The following is a 19,121-nucleotide window of genomic DNA, read 5'->3' as shown; positions in this document are numbered from 1 at the left end:
CATCCTGGCAAACAAGGACGCTTCCCCTGCAGCATCACACTGAGCTACGGCAACCGTCCCCAGGCGGCTTCCTGGGCATAGTCGGGGGAAAAGGCGGGGGGAAAAACAAGGCCAAGGCCAATGGTGAGAAGGAGGTGATTTTATTACTCGGTTTTTAACCCCTCCCCCCCACCCCCAAAAAAAGATTCCTGTTTCGCCCCCTCAAAAAACATCTTCGGGGGAATCTACAATTTGTAATACAACAATAACATGATTGAGTGTATACAATTATGGTAAAATCACACAACATGTATTATATTAAAAGTCAAACACCCCACCCTAAAAATACACACAGCTGCTAGAGCTCATGGTAGCTTTGAGACGGCATCTAAGAGAACTCCTTGCCAAAAACAACAACAAAGAGAAGTATTTTCAACACCTGGACAGTTGCAACCCAGATTTTTAAAAATTATTTTCCCCCCTGTAGCTGAATAAATTCACCAACCAGAAGGCCTGTCTCCTCAGAGGTAAGCAAAATATCACTTATTTAAAGTAAAGTATCATGTATAAACAACAATCCTATTGTTCAGCATAGAAGTACCTAATTGCACCCTAAAGACAAATGTCCAGTTGAATAAATACAGGTTTAAAGGTACACATTTTCTCCATATACCAAATGTGTTTTGGCACAAGGCCTTCCTCAGTGGCAAAATTCAAATTGAGCACTCTGTAAATTTAACAAAGAGATACATACAGCTGATAATACACAGAATGAATCTGAAAGGGTGGGGTAATGAGGAATTACCTAGATGCTCTTTAGAATCGAAATATTTTTTAAATACATGGAACTAGGATATTTTCCTTACCCACTCCGAGATGCTCACCTGGGCACTAAGTGGCGTCATACATGTTCTTGACCTGTCACACGGGCAACTTATCAAAGGGCACAATGTTTTGTTTGCCCATGGATCTAAAATACACACAAAGCACGTGACTAAACAGGTGCAAATTAAAAGGTTTCCTGATAGTTTTAGAAAAAAGCTAACTGGGGGGGGGGGAACCCTAAATGGGACCATATTCACTTTCTCAGGCCCAATCTGAAATGCTCAAAGCTCCAGGAAAGAATAAGCACCATAGTAGTTTACTCCCATGAATATATAGGGAATGCAGGGGTGGGGGAAACATCATGCAACAGAGAAGAAAATGACGCAGAGGGCGTCAGCAGCACCCGGGAGAGGAAAATTGCACCCGCCAATTTGTACACCTCAATCCCTAAAGTAGCCAAGTCCATCAGGCACACAGCTGATCGCTCCATTCAAATCTCTTGGCCACCAAAGTGAAGATCCGGTAGGACCCCTTTCTCTTCCAAAGTCAAATTTCTTGTGAGGGGTACACATACTCATTTTTTACCACCCAGAACTTAAGGTCTTCGACGTGAAGTGCTTTACAAGAAGAGCCAGCAATCTGTTTGGATATTTTCACTTTAGCCAGCCGCGTTGTCAATCTTACACACAGCCAAATATACAGGCCCTGTATGCAATCAATGACCCAATCAATATAGTAACTTATGGTCACTGGAGAACATTGGTTTCAAAGCCAAGGCCACAGACAGAACCCTTGCTGCATCAAAAATAACCTTCTGGGTTGGGCCCTGACCAGGGCATCACCTGAAGGGCATGTCCTTTAAGTGCGCTCCTGAACACCACACCTGTGCAAGTGCCGTCATAAGCTACCCGGATAAGCATCCTGCCTGTGTTACTAGTGGGAATCTTAGGTGTCAACAAGGATTCCCGTGGGGTGTTCTTAGCTTTCTAGGTGGTTTGAGAATACTGGAAGAATATCCTCTAATTTTTAATCAGTTTCATCTAATCATCAACATCTGAGAAAAAGGTAAATTTCTCTTCAAGTAATAAGGATGAAAGCTATCACCTGTTTTTTAAAAAAAGCCTTAGCATCCCTGGGTTTTCCGAAAACATGCCATACCTTCCTTTTTAATTGTAATGTCTAAAAGTTAGGCCTCATCCTGTCATGTACCATTTCACATTTAATACTGCAAAGTATATTCTCACAATACTGTCCAAACTGTTCAAATGTTGAAAATATCATCCAAGGACCTAATTATCCGTGAAAAAATATGCTAATTCCGGGGCAAACATCTGCTGAGGAATTGTTCTTTGGATCTGATGGTGAGTTATCTGTCAGAGCTCTCTCAGCCTCACTCATTCTTGAATCACCAGATTTCTCCACGCTGGAGGAGAAAATTCAGGTTAAATCTTGACGTCGGTTTTTGATGCAGTGGGCCATGCTGAACCAGTAAGGAACTCAGCTTCAGTAATTTAACAAAAACTAAGTGCAGAGTTTATTGAGGAACAAGGAGCTCATTCGCCTCAGAATAAAGTGAATGTCAGAGTCCCATGAATGAAAATCAAGTCAAAGCCAAAGTAACCGGGCAGGCGAATGACTGCAGGGCTTTCTAAATGGGTCTTTTCTGGAAGTCACAATCCCCAGCTGGTGCAGAACACGGCAACTCAATGGCTATTCAGGGTCAGCCGCAGATCACAGTGTGATATCTAGCTGAGTTGCTCCTTGCAAAATGGTTTAGATTATCGGATTATCTCCTAGTCCTTGCTGTTACCTATGAAGTCTTTCACGGTCTGCATCTTACAGATCTGTGGGACCAGAGTTCTCCCTTTCTGCTGCAGTCGCTTTACTCATTTTGGCAAATCATAGAGAGACTGACAGTAATGCACAGAAGAGGATTCTATCTTGTGGCGGCCTTTTGTAGGAACAGCCTGTTTGATGAAATCACGAAGACTCCCACAATTTTAGCGTTTCAAAGAAAGAAACAGAATAGTTTATAAGGGCATTTTCAAGATAGGATTAAGATCATGGATTGAAGCATGGAAAAAACAGCTTTATTGCATTCTACACTGGATGCAGAGTTCTATTGCACTGCTTTCCTAATTTAATCTACCTTTCCACATTCCAGTTGTTTCTACCGTTTCTCCCATGTATACATTTTTTGGTGGGGAATAAGGTTGTTACTCTGAGGTTTCTTCCACACTCCCGGAAATTATTTGGTTTAGTCCTGGCCTGGAAACTTTCATGGGAAGATAGCTGACCTTTTTTGTCCAAAGATTTCCCTATATTCCAGGAATTTCTATTGTTTTTCTTCTGTATGTAGTTTTTTATGGGATGCAAGGTGTGTTTTCTGACGGAAGCTTTTTCCACACTCAAGACATTTATATGGTTTCTCCCCTGTGTGAATTCTTTGATGGGAAGTAAGATTTGTACTACACCTAAAGCTTTTCCCACACCCCAGGCATTTGTATGGTTTTTCCCCTGTATGAATTCTTTGATGGGAAGTAAGGCTGTCTTTACGACAGAAGCTTTTTCCACAATCTAGGCATTTATATGGTTTCTCCCCTGTGTGAATACTTTGATGGGAAATAAGCTTGTCCCTCCGACTGAAATTTTTCCCACACTCCAGGCATTTATATGGTATCTCCCCTGTGTGGATTCTTTGATGAGAAGCAAGACTTAAATTATTCCTAAAGTTTTCCCCACACTCCAGGCATTTATATGGTTTCTCACCTGTGTGAATTCTTCTATGAGAAGTAAGACTTAGAATACTCCTAAAGTTTTTTCCACACTCCAGGCATTTATATGGTTTCTCTCCTGTATGAAGACTCTGATGACGAGCAAGGGTGAAACTGTAACAGAAGCTTTTTCCACACTCCAGGCATTTATATAGTTTCTCTCCTGTGTGCATACTTTGATGGGAAGTTAGTTTGTCCCACCGACTGAACCTCTTCCCACACTCCAGGCATTTATACGGTTTCTCCTGTGTATGAATACTCTGATGATGAGCAAGGGTTAAATTGTAACACATGTTTTCTCCACACTCCAGAAATTTATATGATTTTTCACTTATATGAATTTTTTGATGGGAAGTAAGGTTATCACTCCGGCTGAAGCTTATCCCACACTCCAGGCATTTATATGGTTTTTCCCCTGTGTGAATTCTTTGATGGGAAGTAAGGTTACCACTCCGACTGAAGCTTTTCCCACAATCCAGGCATTTGTATGGTTTCTCCCCTGTGTGAATTCTCTGATGGGTAGTAAGACTTGGACTACTCTTGAAGCTTTTTCCACATTCAAGACATTTATATGGTTTTTCGCCTGTGTGAATTCTTTGATGGGAAGTAAGGTGATCACTCCGACTAAAGCTTTTCCCACACTCCAGACATTTATATGGTTTTTCCCCTGTGTGTATTCTTTGATGGGAAGTTAGGCTGTCACTCTGACTGAAGGTTTTCCCACACTCCAGGCATTTATATGGTCGCTCCCCTGTGTGAATTCTTTGATGGATAGTAAGAGTTGGACTACTCTTGAAGCTTTTTCCACAGTCCAGGCATCTATATGGTTTCTCACCTGTGTGAATTCCTTGATGGGAAGTCAGGTGGTGACTCCGACTGAAGCTTTTCCCACATTCCAGGCATTTGTAAGGTTTTTCCCCTGTATGAATTTTTTGATGGGTGGTAAGATTTGGACTACTTTTGAAACTTTTCCCACATTCCAGGCATGTGTATGGTTTCTCCCCTGTGTGAATTCTTTGATGACAAAGAAGAGTTGGACTTCTCCTAAAGCTTTTCCCGCACTCTAGGCATTTATATGGTTTCTCCCCTCTGTGAATTCTTTGATGGGAAATAAGATGTGTACGACTCTTGAAGCTTTTTCCACACTCTAGGCATTGATATAGTTTCTCCCTTGTATGTATTCTTTGGTGGTAAACAAGGCTTAAACTGTGACTGAACTTTTTCTGACACTCCAAACATTTATATTTTTTCTTCCCAGTTTGCATTCTTTCCACACCTCCTGCTAGAAGAAAGAGAAAAATAGCATGATCCCTGTAAAAAACTGAGCACAAACATTAGGGAATGAAATGAATTAACTCTTCTCTACTTTCTCACCTCAGGTATAATTTTGTAACCCTCTTTCATGTTACTCTTCAAGTCTCATTTTTCCAGACTAAAGAACCCTGGACTCTTTAATCTTTCTTCACAGGGAGGATGCTCCATCCCCTTAATCATGAAAACTAACACCCAGAATAAAACTGTGTTCATCTTAAAGGTGCCACTGGACTCAAATTTTGTTCTACAGACTGACCCAGCCATTGAGTGGGTGGTTAAAATCACTTCTCACCATAGATTTCGTCTTCTCCTTCCAGCCATGATATGAGGTCGGGTTTGGCAGGCCCAGCTCCTTCTGTCAGGGGGGAAAGGCCAAGATTGCAGTTGTTTTCTGTGCACGCCCATCCCACCATTCCAAACTAGCGGGCCTCTATCCCCCAGACACAGCAGGCAACTGGGATGAGCTGCAATTTTTCATTCATAGGTTTGAACTGAACAAAACTGTCACTGTGGGGGTTTTAAAATTCTCTCTGCACACAGAACAGGCACGTAAGGGAGAAACCCATTCGGCTGTTTTCCAGCCTCACCTAAGCCACCCTTTGAGAAATGTTCATAGGTCTAGCAAGAACCAATGGAATGGTCCTGCCCCCCACCCCACCCCACAGCCAGACAGGTGACCTCTGGAAGGGAACAGAGATTTGGGGGGAATTGGGGGGAAGGTGCCAGGAAGGAACTCCGGGAGACTACAGGAAAAGCTTTTTTGATCTGGCCTCACCTGGTCCAGGGGAAAAAGCATAAAACTCCAGGGGGCTAAAAAGAGGAAGACTTATCTGTCGATTCCATCAAGGTGGACAGAACTCTTAACTGAGGTCTGTAGAACGCAGCTTTTGCCATGACCTTGCCTGAAAGAGGCTTTGAGGCAATGGAAACTCTACAGAGTCTGGGGAACTTGCCTTCGATCTGACAGACTAGGGCATATATAGAGGGAAGGATAGAGAAAGTGCATTTCACCCTTTTCTTCTGAATCCCACGTTCAACCTGGTGCTATACTGGCAGGAGGCTTGTGAACATTTCCTTTTTAATAAATGCTTTATAACTTCCAATGCCGGCAGTGGTTCTCTGTCCCACAAAGACCTCCCCTGCCTGGAATGTGCTATTTGGAAAGGGGCACCAGGAGGAAGGGGAGCAGTCAGCTGAAAAGTGTCTCCCCCCCTAGAGGAACATGAGGCAGAAGCCTCCCCCATGATCCCCAGATGCTGCAGAGCGGGAGACACAGAGGCCAGGCCTTGGGAGGAGGGAGCAAAGCTGGGAGTCCCGGCTGCCCCAGTGAGCTACTCCTACAAAGGCTGGTTCGTGGCAGCAAGAAGGAACAGGGCCTGCAGGCCTACAGCAACAAAGAGGGGTGTTTGACCGACATTTCTGCCTAATGGTGACTCAGCTGCCTGATGCGAAGGTGAAGAATATAAGAATGCAAAAGAGCAGCTATGGGGAATCAGGCCAATGGGCCCTCCAGTCCAGCACTCTGTGCCACACAGTGGCCAAAATCCAAGGGCCATCAGGAGACTGACCAGCAGGATCAGAACTCCCACTTTTGGCCCCCAATCAACCACTGCCCCAGACACCATGGGCCATCTATACCTCGTGGCTAACAACCACTGATGGGCCTCCAGCCCCCTGGCAAGGCTCTCTGTGCTTGTAGCCACCACCACTTCCTGCAGCTAAAATCCCACCGGTTAAGTACTCTTTGGGTCAAGTACTTCCTTTTATGCGTTTGAACCCACTGTTCATTACGTATTGATTTGATGATTTCTCTACTGCCCCTCCCCACAAGTGGGCTCAGGGTGGTTTACAGTAATAATAAAACCGTGAAAGCCATTAACCCTTCCCCTCCCCTCCGCTGGGCTGACTGGGCTGGGGGTGGTCTAAAATGGGGGGGGAGAGAGAGGCCCACATAATTTCCAGAGAGCCAAGGGCTCGCCCATGAGCGAAAGAGAGCAGTTTGGCACTCCATCAGGGCTCCGACTGCAACAAGCAGCTCCTTCCAGCCGGCTGAAAAGGTGCTCGCTCTGGACAGGATCTAAGTAGGCCTCACCTGGCCCTCTTCCGGTCGCCCATCTGGGCCCCTCTTCCGATGCGCTCTCTGACGGTCCCAGGGCTGCTCGCAGGGGTTCTCCTCTGTGGACCCCAGGCAGAGCTGCAGACAGGGCAGCAGAGCTTACCAAAAGCATCGAGGAGAGAGACAAGGGGAGCGGGAGCCTTACCCAGAGAGGTCACGTTCCCAAAAGTCTCCAGCATGACCTCCTTGTAGAGAGCTCTTTGAGCCGGCCTCAGCAGGACCCACTCCTCTTGGGTGAAGTACATGGCCACCTCCTCAAAGGACACGAGACCCTGGGAGGAGAAGGAGAAGAAAGCCCTTCTTTCCATCACTGATCCAGGAGAGAAATCAACAACATGGGTATTAAAAACTATTTCTGAACTGCAGCATCCAGGAGGGTGTCAGAGCCCTGAGTCTGTCCCTTCCCAGCTCTCCCTGGGCTCATCCTGGGGACAGAAGGGTCTCCGGCACTCCCAGCCTCCTCGGGCTCCAGCTCCCTCCTCCATCGGGGCCCTGCTTGGACCCCTAGTTGGTGGGCAAGATGAGCAGATCAACTGAAAGCAGAAGCACCTGAGCCGTGAGAGGAGGCGGGTTTGCTGGTCACTGCAGGTGTTGCCAAGAGAGAAAGACCTGGTGCGAGGCAGAGGACTGGCCAGGTGAGGGAAGACTGGCTTCTTCTGGGGCCTCTTCCACCCTGTGGGCCTGAGACTCTCCCTCCCTTCTGGGGCTCAGTTCCGAGGAAAGCCAGCTTGGTCTCCCTGAAGAGCTACTCATCATCCAGGAGCTAAACTCACTCCTAAGTTGTGGGGAGAGATGTGTTTTCGACACATCCAAAACAATGTGGTGGTGAGAACCAGATCTGATTGATGAGGGTTTGGGGGCAGCTCTTCTTCAGATGTATCTACTTTTTCCTCAGGAGGCCCAGTCCTTGCAAGCCACAAAAACTGTGTTCTCAACCTTAATGGTCGAAAAGACTCTGTGGATGTGAACCCTGCGAATGTGACGCTCCGAGGACCACAGGCCCTCAAACCTTTCTTTTTGTGAACTGCCCAGAGCACATTCAGCTTTCAGAGAAAGAAATAAGGAAACTTCTGGAGAGCTCCTCCCATTGGGACTTGGAAGGTCCTCTGAAGAAGAGTTGGCTCTTATATGCCACTTTTCTCTACCCGAAGGAGTCTCAAAGCGGCTTCCATTCGCCTTCCCTTTCCTCTCCCCACAACAGACACCCTGTGAGGGAGGGGAGGCTGAGAGAGCCCTGAGATTACTGAAGGAGAAGAAGAGTTGGTTCTTATATGCCACTTTTCTCTACCCGAAGGAGGCTCAAAGCGGCTTCCAGTCGCCTTCCCTTCCTCTCCCCACAACAGACACCCTGCGAGATGGGTGAGGCTGAGAGAGCCCTGAGATTACTGATGAAGAAGAAGAAGAGTCGGGTCTTATATGCCACTTTTCTCTCCCCAAAGGAGTCCCCAAGTGGCTGACATTCACCTTCCCTGATATCACTGCTCGGTCAGAACAGTTTTATCAGTGCCGTGGCGAGCCCAACATCACCCAGCTGGCTGCACGTGGGGGAGCGCAGAATCGAACCCGGCATGCCAGATTAGAAGTCCGCACTCCTAATCACTGCTACACCTGTCTTTGGTCCTCCATTCTCAGTTTACATTCACCGCCTCAATGAACGTTTAGATCACCAGAAAAAAAGAACTAATATGTCCTACAAAGGGTTCCTGTATGAAGATCCGGGAACACTGAAAACAGAGATATATCTGGAGTACTGAACGAAGGTCCTTCGCCATTTTGACACCCCCCAACCCCCCAAGCACTTTTGGGGCAGGCAAAATCCGGATTCCACTGGGGAAAGGGAATGATAAAAAATAATTCATATCCCTATATTGGCTCCCAGATTTCCCACAGAACCAGAACTTTGGACGGCCGAAGTTCTCCCCTAGGAATCAGGTTTGTCGGGAATGATGGAAGCATCCTTTGCCCACCGGAAAAAGATTTCATCCCCCAGCCAGTTCTGGATCTTCTGGCCTTTCTGTTTTCTGGAGGAGAGGAGCCATATCTCAACCATTGCGCTTTACAAACTGGGATTTTGCCGAACACGCTAAGAAGAAACACCAATCCCTCTCCCCTCAGAAACTCCTTTCTGGTTCGGCCAAAGAATTATCTCCAACTTCCAAAGTAGCCCTTCAACTAGGGCTTCCCGTTGCAGCTCAGAAGAATCCAGAGATTGGAAAGGAGGATATAGTTAGGGGAGGAGATTCAGTGGGGGTGCCAATCCACAGAGCACACCCTGACCTCTGCACTGGGGAGCTCAACTGGGATTCCAGGAGGCCTCTTGGCCCCCACCAGCAGGAGGCCTTATTCTTCCATCTCCAAGAAAGGCTGCGACCTGGACCAAGGGAGAAAGGGGTCTGAATTCTGTCCTCCATTACCTGAAAAGGCTTCATGGGAGCTCTCTTCCCTTCACCGCACTAAGGAGACGGGGAGGAGGAATCAACAACGTCTTTCTGCTGCTGCCTGGGAGTGAGAAAAAGAAAGAGCTACACACACATGCTCTGTGCCAGTCCTCTGGAGGGACCTTGGATGTCTATGGATTGGTGTTGGGATCCAGTTCAGGATCCTGGGCTTTATCAGGTAGACCTCAGGGCAGTTGGACGTGGCATCTCTACCCCCACACAGTCATTTGTATGGGGGGGGGAAGGTCACAACTCCTTATCCATCCAGCTCCTCCCCTTCTGACCATGTGTCCCCCCAGACTTGCCAAATCCAGCCCTGGGCGCTCAGTCCCTGACTCTGCTGGAAGCCACTGCACTCCCTCCTCCCCCTGAGGGATGCCAAAACTGTCCAGCCTGCCCCACACATGGAGGAGGGGTCATGGGGTGGGAAAGTTCTCAGAAAAACTGCATGGTCAAAGTGGGTGGGTGGGAGATTGCAGCCCTGTAACAAGAAATCTTTCTCTGCATCATGGAAAATGCCCCGCACACAGAAAGCCGGCACTGCAAGGAGAAAGGTTGCGCCCACTGCCTCTGCTGAATGAGTCAGGGCAACGCCTGACATCTTCAAGGCAAGCCGAATCCTCATTGTCTCTCTTCTCCCGTCTAGCTGCTGACCCTGGCAAGATCCTGCAACTGGAGGGAAACCCCCCCCCTCCAAACACCCGGTGGAGCAGAAAAACAGACCCACAACTCAGGGGACCAGATATTGAGAGCAACCAAGAGGATAGCGAGGGGGGTCTCTGGCCTCGGTTTCCCAAACGGCAAAGGACACGGCTGCTGGATGCTTGGGGGCTGGATGGGGAAGGACAAGAAGGTCTGCTGGGGACGGAAGCAGCGCTGGCAGATGGAATCGGGGGCCCCTCCCCCCCCCAAGAGTTCCTGCCCCTCCTGCTGCTCCCCAGCCTGAGGCCCCAGGAGGCCCCTTCCCTGCTCTGAATTCCCCACCATTTCCAGACACCCACCAGACCCCACCCCCACTGCATGCTCCTCCCCCTGGAAGGATGGGGGTGGGTGGGCACATGCTCCCCCCCCACCTCTTGGCCCGCCCCTCCCCCGAGGGAGTACATGCCCAGGGGGCGACCCTACCTCTGCCCCCTTGCGAGAAACCCCCTCCCGCTCCTCCCCCCACCTCTCCTTGGCACTCAACCGCCCCCCCAGCCCCAGCCCCAGCAGAGAGGAGGAGGGGAAAGGGGCAGCCCCCTCCCTCCCCGAGTCCCTCCAGTGGGGCGACCCTCCCACCCTCCCTTGGATCGGGGCCCGCCTCTGCCCTCCCCACCCTTCACACACACCCCCCCCCGAACTCACCCGGGAGGGAGGGAGGGGGGAGGGAGGCGCCCCCTTGGCAGGCAGGAGGACCAGGAAGGCCGACCCCCCCCGCCCCTGCAGGAAGGAAGTGCCCCCCCGCCCGCTTCCCCCGCGGCCCCTCTAGGAGCTCGGCCTCGCTGGCCTGCCCTTCTGTGGGGCGCAGACCGTCAAGGGGGGGGGGAGTCTGCCCCTCCCCCCGCGCCTCCTCCCCTCCCCTCCCCTCCCCCCCCGCCCTCCTCCTGCCTCTGCGACCCCCGCAGAGCCCACCAGGGGGCGCGAGAGGACAGGCGGGATTCCATATAAGGAAGAAAAGGCGCCAATTCCCCTGAGGGGACTGAAGGCGCGGGACGGAGAAGAAGAAGAGGAGAAGAAGAAGAAGGAGAAGAAGAAGAGCTGGTTCTTGTATGCTGCTTTTCTCTACCCGAAGGAGGCTCAAAGGGGCTTCCATTCGCCTTCCCTTTCCTCTCCCCACAACAGACACCCTGTGAGGGAGGCGAGGCTGAGAGAGCCCTGAGATTACTGAAGAAGAAGAAGAAGAGCTGGTTCTTATATGCCGCTTTTCCCTACCCAAAGGAGGCTCAAAGTATCTTCCAGTCGCCTTCCCTTTCCTCTCCCCACAACAGACACCCTGTGGGGTGGGTGAGGCTGAGAGAGCCTTGAGATTACTGAAGAAGAAGAAGAAGAGCTGGTTCTTATATGCCGCTTTTCCCTACCCAAAGGAGGCTCAAAGGGGCTTACAGTCGCCTTCCCATTCCTCTCCCCACAACAGACACCCTGTGGGGTGGGTGAGGCTGAGAGAGCCTTGAGATTACTGAAGAAGAAGAAGAAGAGTTGGTTCTTATATGCCGCTTTTCCCTACCCAAAGGAGGCTCAAAGTATCTTCCAGTCGCCTTCCCTTTCCTCTCCCCACAACAGACACCCTGTGGGGTGGGTGAGGCTGAGAGAGCCTTGAGATTACTGAAGAAGAAGAAGAAGAGCTGGTTCTTATATGCCGCTTTTCCCTACCCAAAGGAGGCTCAAAAGGGCTTACAGTCGCCTTCCCATTCCTCTCCCCACAACAGACACCCTGTGGGGTGGGTGAGGCTGAGAGAGCCTTGAGATTACTGAAGAAGAAGAAGAAGAGCTGGTTCTTATATGCTGCTTTTCTCTACCCGAAGGAGGCTCAAAGGGGCTTACAGTCACCTTCCCTTTCCTCTCCCCACAACAGACACCCTGTGGGGTGGGTGAGGCTGAGAGAGCCTTGAGATTACTGAAGAAGAAGAAGAAGAGCTGGTTCTTATATGCTGCTTTTCTCTACCCGAAGGAGGCTCAAAGGGGCTTACAGTCACCTTCCCTTTCCTCTCCCCACAACAGACACCCTGTGGGGTGGGTGAGGCTGAGAGAGCCCTGAGATTACTGAAGAAGAAGAAGAAGAGTTGGTTCTTGTATGCTGCTTTTCTCTACCCGAAGGAGGCTCAATGCGGCTTCCAGTCACCTTCCCTTTCCTCTCCCCACAACAGACACCCTGTGAGGGAGGCGAGGCTGAGAGAGCCCTGATATTACTGAAGAAGAAGAGTTGGTACTTATATGCCGCTTTTCCTACCCGAAGGAGGCTCAAAGCGGCTTACAGTTGCCTTCCCTTTCCTCTCCCCACAACAGACACCCTGTGGGGTGGGTGAGGCTGAGAGAGCCCTGATATCACTGCTCAGTCAGAACACTTTTCTCAGTGTCGTGGCGAGCCCAAGGTCACCCAGCTGGTTGCATGTGGGGGAGGAACAAGGAATCAAGCCCATCTTGCCGGATGAGAAGTCTGCACTCCACGACACCAAACTAGCTCTCAAGAAGCCCTCTCCCCCCTCGGCTGTAAGGGCTATAATACTTGAGGGATGAGACTTTCTTGTGCTGATTACTGGGAGATTCTGGAAATGGATCCTCCAATTTTCCCTGAGGGATTGGAGGGCCTGAAGCTGCAAGGAGGAGCAGCCAACTCACCCCTCAGCAGAAGCCCACCTTTGTATAAAGACAATATGGATGAATATTTGAGGGATGAGAGTCCTTTTCTATGTATTACTGAAGAAGGAGATTCTGGAAATGGATCCTCCAATTTTCCCTGAGGGGTTGGAGGGCCTGAAGCTGCAGTGAGAAGTCCTTGTTTTTATGGAAACAGTGTATTAATATTTTATTGAGAAGCATTTATTTTTCTAATTACTGGAATAGGGGATTTTGGAAATAGATATTTATGTATTTTTCCACTGCGGGTTTGGTGGGCCTGAAGCTGCCGGGATTAGAAGCCCTCCTTTGTGTGAAAATTATATATTGAGATTTTAGGTTGTTCTGATGTCTGCATTGTGATCCCTTCCACTAGAGCAGGAAGGATACCAGAAACTCCCGTGGAGAACATAATATTTCCAACAGTAGAACTTATAACAATAGAATATTTAACATTTAATATTATAACGTTATAACTTTGCAACTCAAGTATTGTATGTTGTTTACTCTGCTGTTATTTGACACTTTCAGCTGTGAAACACAGTTGGGGGTGAGAGGGGCCTTTGGGCTCTGGTGGAGTTGCTTTATTGGCTTTGACTGAAAACTTGATGGAAGAACTCCTTTTTGCAGGCCCTACAGAACTGTTTTTTAAAAGAGCCTCTTGTGGCGCAGGGTGGTAAGGCGGCAGAAATGCTGTCTGAAGCTTTGCTCATGAGGTTGGGAGTTCGATCCCAGCAGCCGGCTCAAGGTCGACTCAGCCTTCCATCCTTCCAAGGTCGGTAAAATGAGTACCCAGCTTGCTGCTGGGGGGTAAACGGTCATGACTGGGGAAGGCACTGGCAAACCACCCCGTATTGAGTCTGCCATGAAAACGCTGGAGGGTGTCACCCCAAGGGTCAGACATGACCCGGTGCTTGCACAGGGGATACCTTGACCTTACAGAACTGCTTTCGCAGGGCCCTGACCCCTTCTGGGATCTCAGTCCACCAGGTAGGGGCCAGGAATCACCAGTTTATTGATGTTTGCAGAGCACAGTGCTCTTCGGGGGACATTTGTAGAGAGTAGGGTTGTGCACTTTGGCCACCATTCGAGTCTGAAGCAGCCAGCGGGGCAGGTGGGAGGGCTGGCGCCGGTAGCAGTGGGTGACCCGGTACTCGCACGCAGGTGCCCCTCCCCCCACAGCGCTGGCTGCTTTGAGCTCCAATGGCTGCTTCGGCGGCTGAAGCACACAATCCTAGTAGAGAGGGGTTCCCTCAGGACCTGGACCACATATGGCCTTGAAGGTGATGACCAGAACCTTAAGCCTGATGTCTTTTGAAGTTAGTTGTTACCAGTATTTTCATAAATGCTAATGCCATAAGATGAGAGCACACTTATCACATTAACATTTATGAAAACATCCTGCTCGGTCAGAACAGCTTGATCAGTGCTGTGGCGAGGCCAAGGTTAGTCAGCTGGCTGCATGTGGGGGAAGAGCAGGGAATCAAACCTGGGTCACCAGTTCAGAAGTCTGTGCTCCTAACCACGACACCAAGCTGGCTACCATAGGAAGGAGAAAATCCTAGTTAAAACTCTGGGTCTATTTGTGCTCCAGGGAGCCATGTTGAACCAGTAAGGAACTTGGATTCATAAAATTTAACTAAAACCAAGTACAGAGTTTATTGAAGCACAATAGTCAGTTCTCCTCAGAATAGACAACAGCGTTGCAGGACTACTTGGATGAGAGTCGATACATGGAGGCTTTCAGGTCTTACAGATCTTCAGGACTCCCACTCTCGCTTTGATCTGCTGCAGCCACTTTGCCCTTCTTAGTAATGATAATGGTGAGATCAAGAGTGACACATGGAAAAGGATGCCCTCTTTTGGCTGTCACTGGAAGGAACGGCCTGCTTGGTGAAGTTAGGAAGGCTCCCACTATTGGAGCATCCCGCAGGACGTGGAGGAAATTTCCTGGAGGAAATTCACCTTGTGCATTCTAAGCATTTACACAGCTTCTTTGCTAGCCTGGGTAAGCCCAACCCCGTCAGATCTCGGAAGCGAAGCAGAGGCGACCCTGGCTAGGATTTGGATGGGAGACTTCCAAGGAACATTAGAGGGGTCACGATGCAGCTGCAGGCAACAGCGAGCCGCCTCCGAATGCCCCTTGCCCGGCTGCCAGACAATCCTCGGATCCCCTGGCCATGTTAGGCACCCGCCACACCATAAACAAACACATAATTGCCAGGTGGACTCTTCTGACTGAAGCTCTTTCCACATTCCGGCCCTTCAAATGGTTTGGCCCCTGCGTGTGTATTTTGACTGGTCTTAGGACGGGATCTCTCCCCACTGATACGGTTTCTTGCCTGAATGGCTTCAAAGGCAGGACATTGCATCGCTGTGCTGAGAATCTCTCTCCACACAATCAGCCTTTTACGGTTTCTCTCCTAAATGGATTCACAGATCGGAAGAAACGTTTATCTGGTGACTTCCTTCAATGGGTTATTGGATAGGACTTTAGGTTACCATTCCAGGTCAATCTCCTGGCCAAGGTTTATACCTCCCAAATCAAATCTAGCTGGTCTGAAACTACCTTTCCGCGCCATATGTTCTCCTGGTCCACTAAACCAGACCACTTCCCTGCGCTCTGTGCATTTATATGGTTTCTCGCTTGTGTTTCCACGATTGGGAATAAGACTTGTCCTCAATCGAAAAGTCTTTTTCATCAGCATGTGCTTGATGATATCCAGTAAGTCGGCCCTTCTGTCTGAAGCTCTTTCCCAGCTCCCTTCACTCCGTCTTCTCTAGGAAGCACAGCTCCAGTGGTTTCCCTACTGGGGGGGGGGGAGATGGAGGATGGGAATAGAATCATAGAATCACAGAGTTGGAAGGGGCCATACAGGCCATCTAGTCCAACCCCCTGCTCAACGCAGGATCAGCCCTAAGCATCCTAAAGCATCCAAGAAACAAGGTGCCTGTTGTGTTTTCCCCTCTGCACTGTGATGAATCCCACCACTCTGCAGAATCCTGCCAGTTCTGCACGTGCCCAGACTAACCGGGGCCAGATGCTGCCTCCTGTCTGCAGCTAGGGATGCCAGCCTCCAGGGGGGACACGGAGATCCCCTGGAAGGACAGCTCCTCTCCCGACTACAGGGAGCAGAAAAGGGCAGCTTGGGAGGGGGTGGCTTGTGTCCTAGGCAGGTCCAGGGATGCCAGCCGCCAGGAGGGACCTGGGGATCCCCCGGAATGACCCCTCCTCCCCAGACTGCAGAGATCAGTTCCTCCCCCCCCTTGGAGAAAAGGGCAGCTGGAGGGGGGGTCTCGGTGGCCTTGTGCCCCTGGGAGGTTCAGGGATGCCAGCCTCCAGGGAGGACCTGGAGATCCCTGGAAGGGCAGCTCCTCTCCAGACGGCAGAGCTCAGTGTCCCGTCCCCCCGGGAGGAAAGGGCTGCTTGGGAGGGGGGGACTCGGTGGCCTTCTGCCCCAGGGGGGTCCAGGGATGCCACCCTCCAGGGAGATCCCCCGGAATGACCCCTCTTCTCCGGACTGCAGGGACCGAGGAAGGGCTGCGGGGTTTCCTCCTTCCCCCCTCCCGGAGCCTGCAGGGGGCGCTGTCCGGTCTTGCTCGGCCGCGACTTCCTGGGAAACGTCAACCTGAGGCCGGAAGTGGCGAGCGAGTCGACCTGTCAGAGTCCTAGAAGGGCGGCGGGGCCTCTCGGGCCTGGAGCGAGAGCTGCGGCACCCCCACTGCCCCCCCCGCCCGCCCCCCAGTCCTCGGTGAGGCCCGGCGCGGTTGGCTCTGGGGAGGGGCTGCGGGGGGGGTCTGGGGCCGAGGGGGGAGACCCCAAGGCCTTTCTCCATGCCGGGGCGGGGGGGGGGCATGGAAGCTGCTCCCCAGAATTACGCCCCGGGGGTCTCGCGGGCTCCCCGGACTCGGGCTCCGTTCTGCATTGACATGGCTGGGGGGGGGAGATGGGGCCCCCGTGTCAAGGGACCCCTCCAGGGACTCAGGGCGGCCTGGCTGAATGGGGGGGGGTGCTCTGGCGTGCTTGGGTGGAAACTTGCGGGGAGCGAGTGGGGATGGAGAGGGCTATCCAATTGCACCCAACTAAAAAAAGCCAATGCAACTTAAAGAAGACAACCAGAACTGCATTAAGATTCCTCAATCAGGAAAAACAGTTGTATGCACTAAGCACATCGGTGTGAAATTTCACTTAGTGCATGACCTACCCAAGAAAGGCATCATTGAGAGAGTGCTGTTCAACGGAAGAGATGGTGGCCAACATCTATCAACAGGCAGATTTGAACACTACGAGATGAGCTGAAACCTGAGAACTCTTGTGCACAACATTAAGATGAGGGTGTGCATGCAAGAGGATCTGGAAGGGAAAGGGTTAAGTGTGCTTGCACATGAAAGCTCATATATCTTGAATGACGCGTTGTTGGTCGTAAAGGTGCTAGTGGACTCAGATTTTGTTCTCTCTCACTCGGGTACGCTTGGCAGTTGGCCCCGCCCTCGTGTGGATTAGACTTGGAGCCTCTTTGGACATTGATTGACTTCTTTCCATCTGTAGAGGACCTCTCTTCTCATTCTTACCTAGGATTGGAGCTGTAGCAAGTTAACCTCTTAGAAATTAATCTGTTCACAATAAATTAAAGGCACTTAAATGAATATATCATTTAAAACATGCTTCTATTTTTGTAAGCAAAATTTCTTTCTCTTGGGACCCATGTGACCCCTCTATGAAGTTGTCTCATAGAGTTGGACCAATCAGAATGGGTTTTGAGCTCCAAACATGTGAGGGTGGTGGGTGGGCCTAAAGTACCCCCATTCTCGGTGAGACTAAGCACTCACTCTGAAAGAAATCCCTGTTTTGTCTGATTCTTTTCTACAGAAGGAAGTCTCTGGCCGGACTCATCTTTTGCTTGCTTGTGAAGAGAGCGTTGTTGTTTGCTTCTCAGAATGTTGTTATTCCGTACATTTGTCCATTCCTGGATGTAAGAAAGAAACAGAGAGAGAAACCACCTTGTTTTATCTGAGCTTCCCCTTCAAGATGAGAGACTCTGTTAGCACCGAAGGAGAAAGGACTCCTAATGCCACCCTGGCTGTGAAGAAGAAAAGGGGTCTCAGGGGACGAAGGGTGAGGAAGGCCCAGGGAGGGTACCCCATCAGCTTAGATGTCCAGCGCCAGCATTTCAGGGAGTTCGGCTACCAGGAGGCCGAGGGGCCCCGAGAGGTCTGCAGCCAGCTCCACTGTCTCTGCCGCCAGTGGCTGGAGCCGGAGAGGTGCAGCAAGCAGGAGATGTTGGACCGGGTGACCCTGGAGCAGTTCCTGGCCCTCCTGCCCCGGGAGATGCAGGGCTGGGTCCGGGAGTGCCGGCCGGAGAGCAGCGCCCAGGCGGTGGCCCTGGCCGAAGGCTTCCTCCTGAGCCAAGCAGAGGACAAAAGGCAGGAAGAACAGGTAAGGGGTTTTTATTCTAGTAGTTGGGAGGGGTAGAAATCAACCTTCCCTGTTGACTTTATTCATCTTCTGATGCCACGGTTGTGATTTCAGACCTCTGATTCCCCTGAGGCAGAGAAGACCCTGTCAAACTCCAGAAAAAGACCAGTTCTCAATGGGACCCAACAGGAGGATGACCGATTGGGTAAGACAAAATGACCTACATGTCGACTTGGCACAAAATTATATTTTAATCCCACTTTTCATAGGTCAGAGCAGCACCCATGATACTGGCTTCTCCATCTGTCTCAGCCTTAAAACAGCCCTGCCACATATGTTTATGTCTTGGTCAAGGTCAACCTGTAGTCCTTTGAGCTGGCCAGGAATTTGAACCCAGCTCTCTCTCTTATCCACATCCAACCGTTTAACCACTAGGGGAGCTGCAGTGGCTCAGAGGCTGGCCCGCAGAAGGTCCCAGGCCCAATCCCCAGAACATCCAGTTAAAAAGTGAGGTGCAAGAACTGTGCCTAAGACTCAGGAGAGCTGCTGGCTAGAAAGTCCTGGCTCTGAGGAGCTTTATGTGTTTGCTGCATCCCACTGTTTCTTAATAAGAAGCCCTGTTGGATCAGGCCAGTAGCCCATCCGGTCCATCACCCAAACCCCAGGGGCCATCAGGAGGCCCACCGGCGGGGCCAGACCTCCGGAAGCCCTCCTGCTGTTGTCTGTCAGGCAGCAAGAAGGCAGAACGTCCCTGCCCCAGGCATATTCAACTGATCACTCCACTTCAGGGAAGCCTCTTGCCTTGACAATGGGCTGCCAGAAACTCACATGATAAAAGGCCTGTTCTGTCTCCTCAACAGGCAATGGCACGGCGCCTTCTAGAACTTCTCCTAGAAGTGGCAGGGAAACCACTTCTGTGCAGCCAGATCCGGTAAGGGGCTTAGGGA

The 19,121-nt window shown here is 50.5% G+C and overlaps 2 protein-coding genes across 2 annotated transcripts in view; one reads left to right on the top strand and one right to left on the bottom strand.

The window, feature by feature from the left end:
• LOC143833802 (uncharacterized) overlaps positions 1 to 19,121 on the top strand; it is a 40,233-nt gene that overhangs the window by 11,811 nt on the left and 9,301 nt on the right. The window contains exons 8-11 of the mRNA XM_077330029.1: positions 16,267 to 16,510; positions 17,629 to 18,195; positions 18,289 to 18,379; positions 19,035 to 19,105. Coding sequence (XP_077186144.1) covers positions 16,267 to 16,510; positions 17,629 to 18,195; positions 18,289 to 18,379; positions 19,035 to 19,105 — 973 coding nt within the window. The remainder of the gene's footprint in view (positions 1 to 16,266; positions 16,511 to 17,628; positions 18,196 to 18,288; positions 18,380 to 19,034; positions 19,106 to 19,121) is intronic.
• LOC143833998 (uncharacterized) lies at positions 125 to 10,378 on the bottom strand. Its single transcript, XM_077330463.1, has 4 exons — positions 9,423 to 10,378; positions 7,154 to 7,318; positions 5,185 to 5,247; positions 125 to 4,860 (listed from the first exon to the last, which is right to left on the bottom strand). The coding sequence occupies exons 2-4, from the start codon at positions 7,314 to 7,316 to the stop codon at positions 3,140 to 3,142; spliced, it is 1,947 nt and encodes a 648-aa protein (XP_077186578.1). The 5' UTR covers positions 7,317 to 7,318; positions 9,423 to 10,378; the 3' UTR covers positions 125 to 3,139.

The sequence above is a fragment of the Paroedura picta genome, chromosome 3, assembly GCF_049243985.1.
Source record: "Paroedura picta isolate Pp20150507F chromosome 3, Ppicta_v3.0, whole genome shotgun sequence".
In the NCBI taxonomy this organism is placed as follows: Eukaryota; Metazoa; Chordata; class Lepidosauria; order Squamata; family Gekkonidae; genus Paroedura; species Paroedura picta.
The sequence above is the reverse complement of the archived record's forward strand: the minus strand, read 5'-3'. Positions and strand labels throughout refer to the sequence as shown.